The sequence below is a fragment of the Pollachius pollachius genome, assembly GCF_949987615.1.
Source record: "Pollachius pollachius genome assembly, chromosome: 2".
NCBI classification, from domain to species: domain Eukaryota; kingdom Metazoa; phylum Chordata; class Actinopteri; order Gadiformes; family Gadidae; genus Pollachius; species Pollachius pollachius.
The window spans coordinates 2513604-2527038 of NC_136935.1; the positions used below are offsets into that span (position 1 = coordinate 2513604).

At 42.4% G+C, this 13435-nt stretch overlaps 2 protein-coding genes across 2 annotated transcripts; one reads left to right on the forward strand and one right to left on the reverse strand.

The window, feature by feature from the left end:
- Nucleotides 1-3686: 3686 nt before the first annotated feature.
- klhl31 (kelch-like family member 31) lies at nt 3687-5700 on the reverse strand (the record flags this gene model as incomplete). Its single annotated transcript, XM_079729354.1, has 2 exons — nt 3687-4419; nt 4526-5700. 2 exons carry the CDS (start codon nt 5698-5700, stop codon nt 3687-3689), a joined length of 1908 nt encoding a protein of 635 aa, XP_079585480.1.
- Nucleotides 5701-7375: 1675 nt separating this feature from the next.
- On the forward strand, nt 7376-12559 carry eloal (elongin A, like; the record flags this gene model as incomplete). The annotated part of the gene is made up of 11 exons (XM_079758854.1): nt 7376-7450; nt 8500-8556; nt 8672-8784; nt 8870-9833; nt 9949-10048; nt 10205-10363; nt 10436-10533; nt 10940-11120; nt 11812-11929; nt 12148-12254; nt 12498-12559. The coding sequence occupies 11 exons, from the start codon at nt 7376-7378 to the stop codon at nt 12557-12559; spliced, it is 2034 nt and encodes a 677-aa protein (XP_079614980.1).
- Between the last annotated feature and the right edge of the window lie 876 nt (nt 12560-13435).

The window sequence follows — 13435 nt, forward strand, 5'->3', positions numbered from 1 at the left end:
TTCCATTTTTTTAGAAAGGAATGAAAGAAGAGATACCGGCCTGTAGTTCTGGATGTCGATGGTGTCAAGAGTGAGTTTCTTAAGGAACGGCTTGATTTCTGTCTTGAAGGAGGCCTGAAGTGAGGGAGGGGTTGATGAATGTGGTGAGGAATGCAATTCAAGCGACAAGGTCATCCAGAGGAGTAGTCAGCAACGGTCCTGACAAACTAGTTTTGTTGGTTATTAGCTGGTGTTATCAATTATGTGTCTGTCTCTTGCTGATGGATTGGTTGGTTAGTATGTATTCACCCACTAGTATTCACAGAACTATAATAATAATAACAACTATAATAATCATCATAGGTATGTTTAAGTTAGAGGGGTAGGAAGGAGAACCAGTAATTCAGTTTCATCACTTGCTTCTTAGTTTACTGTTTAAATGTACAGGTCACATTCCTCTGGTTACACTTTAACTGTTAACCCAAGTCGTTTTCTATATAGTACAAGGAAGGTTGAATAGCAAGCACGTCTGACACCGTGAAGACAAGATAGGCTATGTTTCTATTTTTGAGGTTAACAATAGATATAGGCATAATAAGGATTCAGTTTCGTAAAAACCCCAACATGCCTCGGTATATGGTCATGTTTGATCACGACTAATGGTTTGAGTTGCTGTTCATGATCACCTTAGAAGGGTTGTTAGCCTGAAGGTGTGAGGCTCAGCTTCTGAACAGAATGTTTGTGCTTCTGAGACTGCTGAGGGACACACATGACCACTCCACATTTGGGTTTGAAGCGGATCATTGACTTTGCATGCTATTTCTTTATTTAGATATCTTTCTAGTCTGTATTTCGTCTTATGCTTAGAGATATGAATAGTGGCTCAAGAGTTCATTTTATCTGTTCTTCATTTGATTTCCAACATGCTTTGACACCTTTTTAGCCCCCATGATAACTTACAAAAAGGTTTGCTCTTCCCTGGACAAATATGTCAAGCTGCAAAATATTGACTTAATCTGTCTCTCTACAACGAGTCATGAGGTAACTGTCCAAAAAAAGGAAAAGATTGCGTGAAAGTGCAGGCTTACAGGAACTGCAGTGCATTACTAAGATCGTTTTAGGTTCCTCCTGTCACTGCTTATCGCTGATGTCAGTGAACTAGTAAATAGAAAGGTGGTCGTACGCCATTAACCCCAGACAAAATAATGCGTGCTATATTTTGACACACTCAATATTCATATCACACCCTCTTTGCTCCAGCAATATGTTTTGCGCTGTGGACCAACTATTACACATTGTGATGTAAGACATGCCTACGCATGACTGAAATCTTTTTTGAGTTGTCATGCAGTAAATACAACAATTGCGTTGCGTTGTAACAGGTCTCTCTTTGAGGCTGATGCCTCAAAATGCTGACAGACTTGTTATATTGACATGAAGAAGTATGCCGGTATCGGTATCGATATCAGCAATTCTGGTCCTGCATTAGACCTACTTGGTATTGGATCGATACCACATTTTAATGTATTGCCCACCACTAGTTCAAAGGGAGTTGTTCAAGGATTGCTGAAAAGTGAGAGGTGATGTGAAAAGGTCCGGTCTGGGTCAAAAATACCTGGTGGTCAATGTTGATCATTAACTTACAGGTCAATGATCACTCTGGTGGCCATAACCCTTTTTTTTCTGTGTTGAAAAATGTTTCGTTGGGGTAAGGATTATAAATGATAAACCTTGGGAAATGTCTGTAAATTGTCTTGTTTCTTTACTCCAAGTAGGTATGAATCAATAAATGCCCGTAGCGTGCGCTGGCGAGCCTTCCCTCAAATATTTTCTGAGAACTTGGCAGCCCTGCTGGAAACTTTCATCAGATACATATTAAAGTAGCGGGCACCTTTGATTTTAGTTGGAGCCCATTGTCTGGCTAAAAATTACACCACGGACACATGGATACTATTTTTTGACTCTTTGACTCTCTGTATGGAAATGTCCTCACATACCCGGAGTAACCTGATGCCATATCAATTTTTTAGACGTATGTATTGATATGAACTATTCTACACAACAGGTTCAGGATCATAAGTACAGCCTGTGGACAATATTGTGAATTGGTATGTCAGATTGCAAATGGGTTGATTCCTAACGATTATTATTATTTTTGAGAATGATGAATCTCGACCTTAATGATAAAATTGTTTGTCACTTTGAAAATCAGACACAACTTGATGTTTCTTATGATTATGATTTAACATGTGTTCAATTTGTGAATCTAATTTAGACATGATTAAAAATGTATTAGTATGTGAATGAAAAACAAAAGACTTGAAGACAAGAAATCGTTGTTATTCAATTGTAACAAGCTTTTCAGTATCATATAAGAGTCTCAATAATAAGACACTTAGACGTTTAATAAATACATACAAATATATAATAAAGGATAATCAGATATTTCCCATTAAATCTTCCTTTATACTACTACACAATATGATCAATATGTTTTTACTTCAATGTAAAAGTAAAGTTAATATGCTAGTAAGTAAAATAAATTGAAAGCTAAAGTAAACAAGACAACAAAAAGTACTCAAAAATAATGTCCAATTTCAATATTAATTAATTGGGTTGGGATTAAGTGTGTTAATACATATGATTCGAAGAAAAAAATTATAAAGACAAGTTTGCACAAAATAATTGCTTTTTATTTTGCATTTAAATAAATAACTGTTGATCAGTATCACACAATCACAACTATTGGATTTAAATACAAGTATATAAATAGATCATGAGCAGTCAAGGAGTTTTTACATTCCTTTTGTTGTCCCCCATTGAAAGCTCAGGCAGATTTTATTTTCCTATAGCATCTTTTTATTTTATTTTTTTACAAAACATCACGTCTAAACCATTGAAATCCCTACCACTCCATATTCTGCAGAACACAATCAATTTCCTTTCATGTATAGGCTTGTTAGACACACAATGCCTGCCTGGGTATTACTCTATATATGACATGTATACAGACGAATTGAACCCTGAAGAGAAATGTGTTGAAACTGGCTACTCCTGGTAGAAGCTTTCATTTCAAAGTTTGAACCCGCTCATTCCAACCATTCTTGTTACATGAATGCAATGCTTCGCCCAGAGATGGATTATCAGATATTCGATAAATTGAAATATTGTAATTCTGCTCAAGTGTTTCAATAACAAAGGCAGATATTGCATTTTTTTCCATTGTCTAAAAAATGATATGCCTGCTCACCTCACCTCATTGAGTTCTAAAGACTTTACAATATGTGGCCACCATAACTTGCTTGTCCATTTATTTCTTTGCCATAAAACCATTACATATACATAACTACTGTGCCTTCAGATTGGACAAAATCATCCTATCTGGATTGGACCCAAAGCAAATTCCTGTCGGATGATGAGTTTGATGTATTATTTTCTGTGCCTTCATTTTTGTCGGCTACAATTACATGACATGATTTACACAATCAATAATACTGATTCCCTTTGTATATCTGCAAAGGGTTATCATTTCAGTTATGACATTTTGATAAATGCAAGTGTAAACCAATTTATTAGCCATTTCCCATGACAACATTGACAATGGGAATATTCTTCTTGTCTGTTTACCGATGAATCTTACTGTTTCTAGAATTTGTTACCAATATATTGTCCTACGATACAGGCATTATAGGCATTTATCTGACAGTTCATATACTAACGGGGGCAGAAGAAACTGAACTGGCCCTAGACTCTCGTGTTTTACGTGTGGGTATGTTGACCATACAACACGAGATACCAACAGTGGCTTCCGGCAACTCGTCGTCCTCAGTCCATTCATTGATGTCAGGGCTGTAAACCTGGATGCATTTCTTGTACTTCTTCTCCACCTCATTCCACCCCCCCAGGAGATAGACCTTCTCGTTGAGAGTAGCCACGCCGGCTGTGCTAACCCCGGTGCGCAGTGGAGCACAGTAGCTCCACTGCCCGTTTTGGGGGCTGTAGCACTCCACCGCAAAGACATCCACCCTTTCCCCGCGACCTCCCAGCTGGCTTCCCCCGAGCACGTAGGCCCGGTCTCCCACCGTGGCGGCGCAGTGCCAGCCTCTTGGTGTGCTCATGCTGCTCTTATCCTGCCAGCTGTCTGTGGAGGGGTCGTAGCTGCACACGGCCCGGGTGTAGGCGTTGTTGATGTATCCTCCGGAAACGAGGATCTTGCCGTCGATGATGGAGCTGGCGTGGCAGCAGCGGGGCACCTCCATCGGGGCTTTGGTCTGCCACTGGTTGGACGAGGGGACGTAGCACTCCACCGAGGCCTGGACGCCGTCCGAGTTGCGACCGCCGATGGCGAACAGGAGGCCGTTGAAGGTGTTGAGGCTGAAATGGGTGCGCTTCTGGATCATGTTGCTCAGGTGAATCCAAGTGTTGAAGCGGGGGTCATACCTTGAATAAAAATCAAAGACAAAACGTTAAGGATTTGTGGTGATTAACGACGGCAAAGTCACGATGACAGATTGCTTTAAGAATTGTCTGACGGCGGTTTACTCACCTGCAGAAATTGCTGACGGCGTGTTTAGCCTGGTTCCTTGCGTCATTCTGGTCCTCACCGCCCGCCACGTACAGGAAACCATCCAGGACCGCCACACACTGATTGAAGCTCTTGGCTGGCATTTCCGTCAGCTTATTCCAGACGTTATCAGCATCCCTGTAGAGGACCTCCTTGCTCAGAGACTTCTCGGTCAGAGCAGGGCGTCCGCCGACGGTGATCATCACCCGGACGCCCCCGCGCACCTTGGTTCTGCGTGACTGGAGGATGTTCTGTTGGTACGGCAGCAGGTGGTAATTCATGGCGTCGACCAGGAGACGGTGGCACTCGGGGTCTTGCATCATGCGGGGGGCGTTCTGGACGTGGTTCACCAGGTCTTGGGCGGAGATTGTGCCGAAGCGTATATGGGTCAGGAGGTCGGCGGCGTACCTCAGCCTCTTCTCGTCGAAGTCCAACCACCTCATGGCGATCTGGAAGGCGGTGACCTCGGAGGGCAGCTGCAGGGAATCGTCTGACAGGAAGTCGCAGATCTGCTCAAAGGTGAGCTTCAGGAACTGCTCCATCTCGGAGAACTCAATGAAGTTCTCCCGCATGAACTTCTGGGCCGCCTTCTTGGTCTCTTTGAGGTCGTAGGTGTCGGCGATGTTGGCCACGTACATGCAGTTCTCCACGCTCAGCTCCTGCATGAGGAAGTCGCTGCACATCTTCACCAGGGTGTGGATCTGCAGCAGCATCGCCGCGGCGATCGTGCTGCCGATGCTGTACAGGGACAGTGTCAGCTTCCCGCTGTAGGCGTATGTAATGGCGGTGGCCAGACCAACAGGGGAGAGCTCGTTCAGGTCAATGGTCTGCAGTGCCGTGTCCTTCTTCAGGATGTTCTGGATGTATTGGCTGCAGGACGCCATGACCACCTTGTGGACATCGAAGGACTTTGACTTGGTGGCCACGGTGAGGTCGCAGAGGAAGCTGTCCTGCCTCATCTTGCTCAGCCCCTCCAGGAGGTTGGGGGCGTACACCGCGTCCGTGACCTCGGTGGAGATGCAGCTGAAGCCGTTTCCCCCGTCCAGCAGGGTGTTCAGCCCGTTGATCTTGGTGACGGGGCTGTCTTCCACCATGATGGTCATCTCGTTGATCTCTCCTTTGTTCTTCTTGGTTGCCTTGTTCTTCTTGGGAGCCATGGCTGAAGCGGAGTGTCACGGCCCAGGTCTTCTGAAAGCAAAAACACACAATCTGAAGATGAGTTTGATTTAAGGGGTTTATTGTGTGCGTCTCGCAAATGTCTGTCTCGACAGAAAAAGGGTGCCTTGATGATAGACAAACAGATTGGAAATTAGGAATTCAACCCGTCTAATTAAAAACTGACCTGATTGTATTGTTAAGGTGCTACTGCCCTGTTCACTACGCTCACTACGTTAGTGGTCTGTAGATTGCCTTGTCAAATGACCCTTCACCAAAGCACATTCAACTAAGTCAGAATATATTTAGACAAAAAAAAACCCATAAAATATTATTTTTTCTTACAGCATATAATCCTTAACAAATTGGAAAGCTCCCTCCGGGCTTGGTGATAGTGGAGTAGGTGCGAGCGTCAACATTCCTCTCTCTGCATCTGTCACAATTTATCAGTACGTGTCCAGGAATAGCAACGGCGTTGGGTCCAGCATGGCGTTCCTTTTATAGACTTTGAGGCCAGAAGACACCACCTCATGTTCTCGTATTGTTTAAGTTAAAAATATAAATGAAACCAATATTATTCTCGAGTTTGTTGTCCTATCCCTAGATTAAAACCAATACGATAGTCTTAATAAAGTGTGACAAATAGGCCCTATAACTCCTTGACTTATTCTCGAATTTTCTTATTGAGGGGTTGTTTTGCATGATGGGTTTGTTTGCTCACAGTAGGCTATGTAGACTACTAAATTGTTTATCAAATACAAACAGTTTGCTTTGCTTTGAAGCGCTCATGAGATATTTTGGCAAATTTATATTTGGACTCACACACAAAGCACGGAAGCAAGGACACCCACTGTTTTTCCAAACACTGTAGAATCCATAATAATACACAATAAAACAACGTGCGTAATTTATAAATCAGAAGTTACTCACCTGAGGAATTAGGATGAGGCCGATGAGAAAAGCCCTTGCGGCTCTAAATCGTCTGCGGGAGAGAGAGACCGAGGGACACCGTTACTCGATAAGACATAAGGTTAACCCCTCCTCTATGGGAGTGCATGAGAACAAAGTATTGCGCAATAATGGACAGATTAGCAGGACCGACCCAGCAAGACCCCTAACACGCGCGCGCACGCACACACGCGCACAAGCACAGATCGAGCAGAATCGTCCGATGCCACTTAAAAGATCCAAATGCTACAAAGGATATAGGATTATTTCAAGCCCATTTTCCATGTCTATCAAAGTATCAACACAGTTGTCTCAATACCTTTGGATCGATTTATGTACACGCGTAATCCCTGCGAATAGATTCAAGGCCATTTAATTGGGATTTTTTTTACATCTATATATCCATATATAGTCCATATATTTTCGATAGCAGTATACTATTATCCTTCCATGCAAAAATATCATAAATTAATATTTCAAGTATCAAAGAATGTCAAATTGTTAAATGTGCCAGAATGACTGAGAGTGTCTGATTTAATGTTGTTTTCAGAAGAAGTGACGTTCTAATCAACAATCCATTTAAATGGCTCAAATGAGTTGATCCAGTGAATGCAATCTATAGAATAATGACGTGGGAGTCGGGCTATGGGTTCAGGGGTGCCGCCCATTATATAGTGTCATGGGTATCCGTTTCCGCGTGTGTTAATGATTGCACGTGAATAAAGAGTGATGGCCAGCTCGGATGTGGTGAAAAAAGTGATACTGCTCAAACTACAACTCAAGGACTCGTCGAAATCTACTACGGTAGGCTACGTTTGTGCAGGCCTATAATGACACCCACAAACGTTAGGTGGGGCCATGTTGGCCAGTGTTGTTACTTTACTTCATACACATGGTTTTACGAGAGCTGGCCTTCTCAGGCACTCATGTGTCCACACGTTCACAGTTGTTTAGGTAATGAAACGACCTAGGCCCGAACGAAGGGCTTATAAACGAGGCCATGACAAACCAGGTCATGTTGACACATTAAGGTAGCCTTTTGTTTTTTCCTTCACAACTCGGCATATTGTGATGCCTATAGATTACACAACATTTAGTTTCGCTTAATTGAACTAGGTTTCAAAAAATAAAGTTCAAGATCGTTGAAATTTTGACAAAACAGTGATTCAAAAAGGTAGTTTCTTAATGGTGTGCGCCAGTGGCTTTTCCTTGAAGCCCCATTCCTTGCACACAGCTTAGGTTTTACGCAGGCTGCTGACCGAATGCTATAACAGTCGACTCTCTGCGGCAGGGGGGCAGTTTGTATTGCCTTGGTGCTAAAATTAACTTCACTTCCAGTTGTTCAACTTATGGCTGCTGTCCGTCATTACTGCAAGAGTTCTCAGTCGGCTTGCTATTGGTCACTTGGTTTGGTCGACGACTCAATCGTTGTTCATGAAGTAATGGCCGAGACCTTCACTCCCCAGACATTACATGGGTTGTTTTAATTCATTGAATGGCCTGCTTGTGTGTAACTTAATGCCTTTTAAACCAAACTTGGGAGCAGTTGCATTACCCATTTATAGGTCGTAGTAAAATGATCAGCAAAGTGGGTGTGTTTAGGGTTCCCATAGATAGACCCCCTTCTCAAAATGCACAGTCAGCAAGTCACTCTCTAGTGATCCAAATCCAGGATCACCATATATGGCATGAAGGCCTAAGCTTCATCAAAAATCGGATTCCTTTTAACATTTAATACATGCAATTTATCAAACACATGAGAGGTTTACGATTCAGCTAGATTGTATTTGCAAATTGATTGACAGATAGGAAAAATAACGGAGGTGTTAATGTATTGTTTATTTTTCTCACAGCTTCTAAAAACCTTGCAGAAGCTTCAGGATCTGGATGTCTCCTTGGATATTCTTTCCGTAAGACTTTTGTTTTATATATTTGAACATATAGGTGACTGCAATTGTTGCCTCGGTACTCCTAGTTCAGACTTTTTTGGAGCTGAGCTTATATTTGCATTTAAAATCCTGACAGGAAACCGGTATTGGCAAAACTGTAAATTCTTTGCGGAATCACAAGGTGGTCGGAGAAGTTGCCAAATCGGTAGTAAGATACTGGAAGAAATTAGTTCCTCAGGACTCCATAAGGTGCCGTTTCACATTGCTTTGTTTTTTAATTGAATGCGGTAATTCATTGGGTCATTTTTCCTAAATTATATTTGCTTAAACACAGCATTCCAGTAGATTCAGACACTTCACAAACTACACAATCGAAAGATGGATTGGAGGAGAAAACCCACACAAGCAGTGGAGAAAAAGACACAAAAGGAGAATGTTTAAAATCTCGGGGTGAGAGCAAGGAAACGGCAACAGCAATTAAGGGTTCAAAGAAATTTGACGACAAAAGACCTGCTTCACCCGAGGAACAACGCAAGGAGAAGAAAAGGGAAGATCATCTGTGGGGAAGCTCTCTGGAAAGAGAAACTCCTCAAGTCCCAAAGGACAAATCTAGTAAATTCAAAAAAGACGATGTAAACAAAAGCCTTAAAAAAATCCACCATGAAGACGAAAATAATAATAAACATGACGGGCATCATGACACTATGCATCAAAGCAAAACCACTAGCAAGGACTCAAAATGCAGACTGACCCCTAAAGAAAAAGCATATAGCACAGCAGACACTGAAAAACTCTACGAGGACAAAGAATCAAAGAAAAATCATCAAAATCCGAAATCAACCTCAGAGCAGTCTGTTCAACAGCCTCTCCCTGCTAAAGCTGAAGCCAAATACTCAAGGACTTTATCTGATTCAGCCAGTGAGAAAGAGGATGGCACAGACACGTTGGCAAGCTCTTGGGACAGCAAAAGTAAGAAGAAGAAAGTTGTTGAAGAAAATAAGCTGTGTCAAAAAATGATGAAAAAGTCGGAAAGTGATGGACATTCAAACACCAGCAGCAAAAAGTCCAAAACAAAAGTCAATAATTCAAGCGAGGCTGATTTAGCAGGACCGTCCATGTCTTTTGAGTCTTTCCTGAGCTATGACACCAATACATCGAAACGGAAGGTGAGAAGTGCATCCAAGCAGCCTCTCCCCAAAAAAATGAAGACTCGGGAGAAGGGGGAAGCCCCAAAACAACGAGAAGAGAAGACCTTCAAGTGGCCTCCACTCTTGGAAAATGGCGTCGGCATGAATAAGGTATAGCGCAATCTTGTGGACAGTTTCAAGTGTATAATGAATGCACAAATTGCCAGTATAAGTATAGCGATGGTCGCCACCTGGTTCAGGACTAACCCTTTCTTATTTATATTAGGTTAAAGATAATGTAATGGACTTGCTCAACACTCCCTTGCCAGAATTCCTGCCTGAATTTGATAAGTTCTCCGTTGTTGACTACTATGAGCCCAAGAGAGGTTGGTTTGTGTGTACATAAGTAGAAACATGGGTGCTGTGTAGACCATCTGTAAGCATCTCGTCTTTCAGTTGTCAGAAATGTGTGACGTCACTGAGGCCAACTGTTGATACAAGTCAACCTTTATTCAATACATTTTTTTTTTTCTTCTTTACAGTAGAGAAAGAATCGTTCGATGACGCTGGGGAGAAACACTTCACCGGCCATCGCTGTAACAAGAAAATGCAAGTGTACTCGGGGAACAAGACCGCCTTCCTACCAAGCATGATGAGCTTGTACCAACAGTGCATCCGTGCCCTCCAGAACAACATCGACAGTGAGTGACGCCGGCCATCCCGCGTTGGGGCGTTCGAATATGGTGAATGTTTACGTTGGAATGTTCCCTCAGTGCTCTACGATACCGGGGGTGTCCCGTTTGAGATCCTGGAGCCGGTGCTGGAGAGATGTACACCGGATCAGCTGCTGCGGATTGAAGAATACAACCCTGTAAGAATCTGGAGATGCGTTTGTTTTTAGTTTGTTTGTAGACAATTGGAATAGGGCAATCTCTTTGGAACTTAATTTTCCGTTGACTCATCGGTTTAGTCATTGAGTCACTCTAATCCAAAACCACACAGTCATCTTGCTCAAGTACGCCCGCAGGTAGCGTAGCATTGGGGATTGAGGCAGAACCCATTTCCTTTGCCTTGGGAGTAAAATAATAATATACTTAATTTGTCAGACAGTTCTGAAATTTGTTTTGCATTTAGTTGTCCATAGTTTCCATTGTAGGGCATTACATCACACACCACAAACAGAAAACAGCAAAACACAAACACATAGACATAAACACCACAAACCGCTAGACAATCCTGCCCGGAAAGGATAAACACTATTTCCCCCCCCTACATAGAGCTACATCGGAGAGACCGACCACTTCTGGGGAAGACACTGTGAGAGAGACTTCCGAGGAGCCAGGCTCCTGGAATACGAGTCATGGAAGGAGATGTACGTGAGGCTCTCAGAGGAGAGGGAGAACAAGTTCAAAAGACTGGCCAAGACCATCGTCTCTGCTCATTCAAAGAAACCTCAAGGTAGCTTGTTGAACTGGTCTGGGTCTTCTGTTATTTTACTAGGCCAGCGTAACATGGTTGGCCGTTCAATATGATCAGCTTGAAGGCCTCGATGTTGACTGTATCGTTTGGAATTTATGTAGCGCTATAATCCCATTTCCCCCACAGTTTTGTATTGATGAGATATCTATCTGTGTTAAGTGAACGTTACGATGGGTGACTATTCATTTTTTTAATTAAAGGTCAGCTAATTTATTTAGAATCATGCCCTCATTTTCTAGCCATGAGAGGGCTTCAAAGTTATAAATTATCACGCAAAATAGCCTAATTTGGTTCATCCTTTTCCGGAGGTTCAGCTGTAGGGTTCTTATGCCGTCCGGGCTTTGTGGTTCAACTAGTTTGTCTGAACGGGCAGACCCATAAATTCTGTCCAGCCTAATATAACCTGACCATCTGTTTTCGCTGGTCAAGTCTAAAGAAAAAAATAAGCTGAAATGCTGTTGGCTGCAGGAACAAGAGCACCAATACCAAAAAAAAGCACTATTTTGCACTTGGTTTGTTGAACTCACCGGTGAAGGTTTTCACTTTAAAACTAAACCTTTCCTTTCATAGCGAGTCAAACCCGGTGGTTTGTTTGAACAGCCGTGCTCTACGCTGTTTGAGGGTATGCATCACGTTAAAATGACCAACTGCTCGGGCCCTTTCTGCGCAGGTCGCCAGGTGAAGATGGCGTTCATCCACACCGTTGCTAAGCCTCCGAGGGATGTCCGGATCCAGCAGGAGATGTACGGGACAGCTGGTGCCATTCAGCCCAGCGCAGTCCGAGCCAGGTGCCGTGAGACCTACAACCTAACCCTGTTGCCGCATTGATATTTGCATGAACAAGCACGAATTGAATTGCCTGCATTTCCTCGGGTGTGTGTGTGTGTGTGTGTGTGTGTGTGTGTGTGTGTATATTTTTATTTGTCGTTCTAGAAACTGGGTGTCATTTTAACAACCCTCAACTTTGAACTTGTGGACAACAAGATGAACTGTGGTTTCCTTTCAGTGTCAAGATTCATGAACCCCGACCTAGACCGAGCTGTGTTGAGCCCCCTAAATCGAACCCCACCAATCCAGGGACGGCAAATTCACAAGACCCTCGTAAAAGAACAAGTAAGACTAGATTGAATGGGGTTTTGGCTTTGGGGGGAGGGGGAGAATGAGTTTCGTAATTAAACTCATTCAGTTCTCACTTTTATTAGATTTTCTAGTTTTTGTGGTCTGTGTTTTGTTGTCATAGAGATGGGGGATATGTAAATTAATTATTGGCACTTCACTCATTTTTATTTTCCCTTCTCATGCACTAATGGGCAACATTACCAACCAGAGTAATGGGTGTATTTTCTGTTATGGCAGGAGTCGCTCCAATGATGGCAAAGTCACTAAAAGCGTTCAAAAAACAACTAGGACGCAGATGATTGCTCTCACTGAATAAATCTTCGCACACACAAGGGTCCACAACATTGAATTATAATTGCACTATCCATTCATAACTAGAGACAATGTAGGCATAGGTCACTCTTGTATTATCTTGATTTCTGATAAGCTTTGTAAGAGATTATATTTTTGTTTCTTTCATAATATTCACTATTAAACGAGCATCTGAAAGGGCAATCTAATACTGTGCTGTTTGGTTTTGTCTGTTTTTGTGGTTGATACTTCTTGGTCATTTGGTATGATTTGGCTCCCTCTAGTGCTCATGGAAAGAAACTGGCGCATATAATATTTATTGATTAACTCGAGTATTAATGAGGCCAACTTCGTGTGCTTTGTTTTGAGACACTAGGCTACAATTCTGTTCTGGGAAGAAAAAAAGCACACCAGACTCAATCCATACAAAAATATCGTAACTCAATTTCAGAGGATTAAAAGGTAGCATTTGGACATTAACCGCCTGAAATAAGCAATGAATATTCTGGTTCTAAAAGGTAGTGTGATTTCATTGGTTACATCATGCCCTGTGTGCTGTCTTAGTTTAGATTCCTAAGTTCCCTTGGCTTTGATTGCAAACTAAAGTCAATAATTCATTTAAAAAAAAAGTCAAATGGATGCCCATACGTTTGTGCTACTGAAATTATAATTGACATCTACTCTGCCTGCACAGAATACTCTATCCTGCATTCTGTACCACTTTAGCGGTCAAGTTAACTGCAATAAAAAACACTAACGGAGGAAAACGGGTACGAAGCGGGAATTTAAGTGGCAGCCTATTCAAGAACAACAAAGCATGCTTGTGTAATTTTGCTTTCAATTAGGCACCAAGTGGTTGAATGCATGTCGTTCAGGTTCTAGCA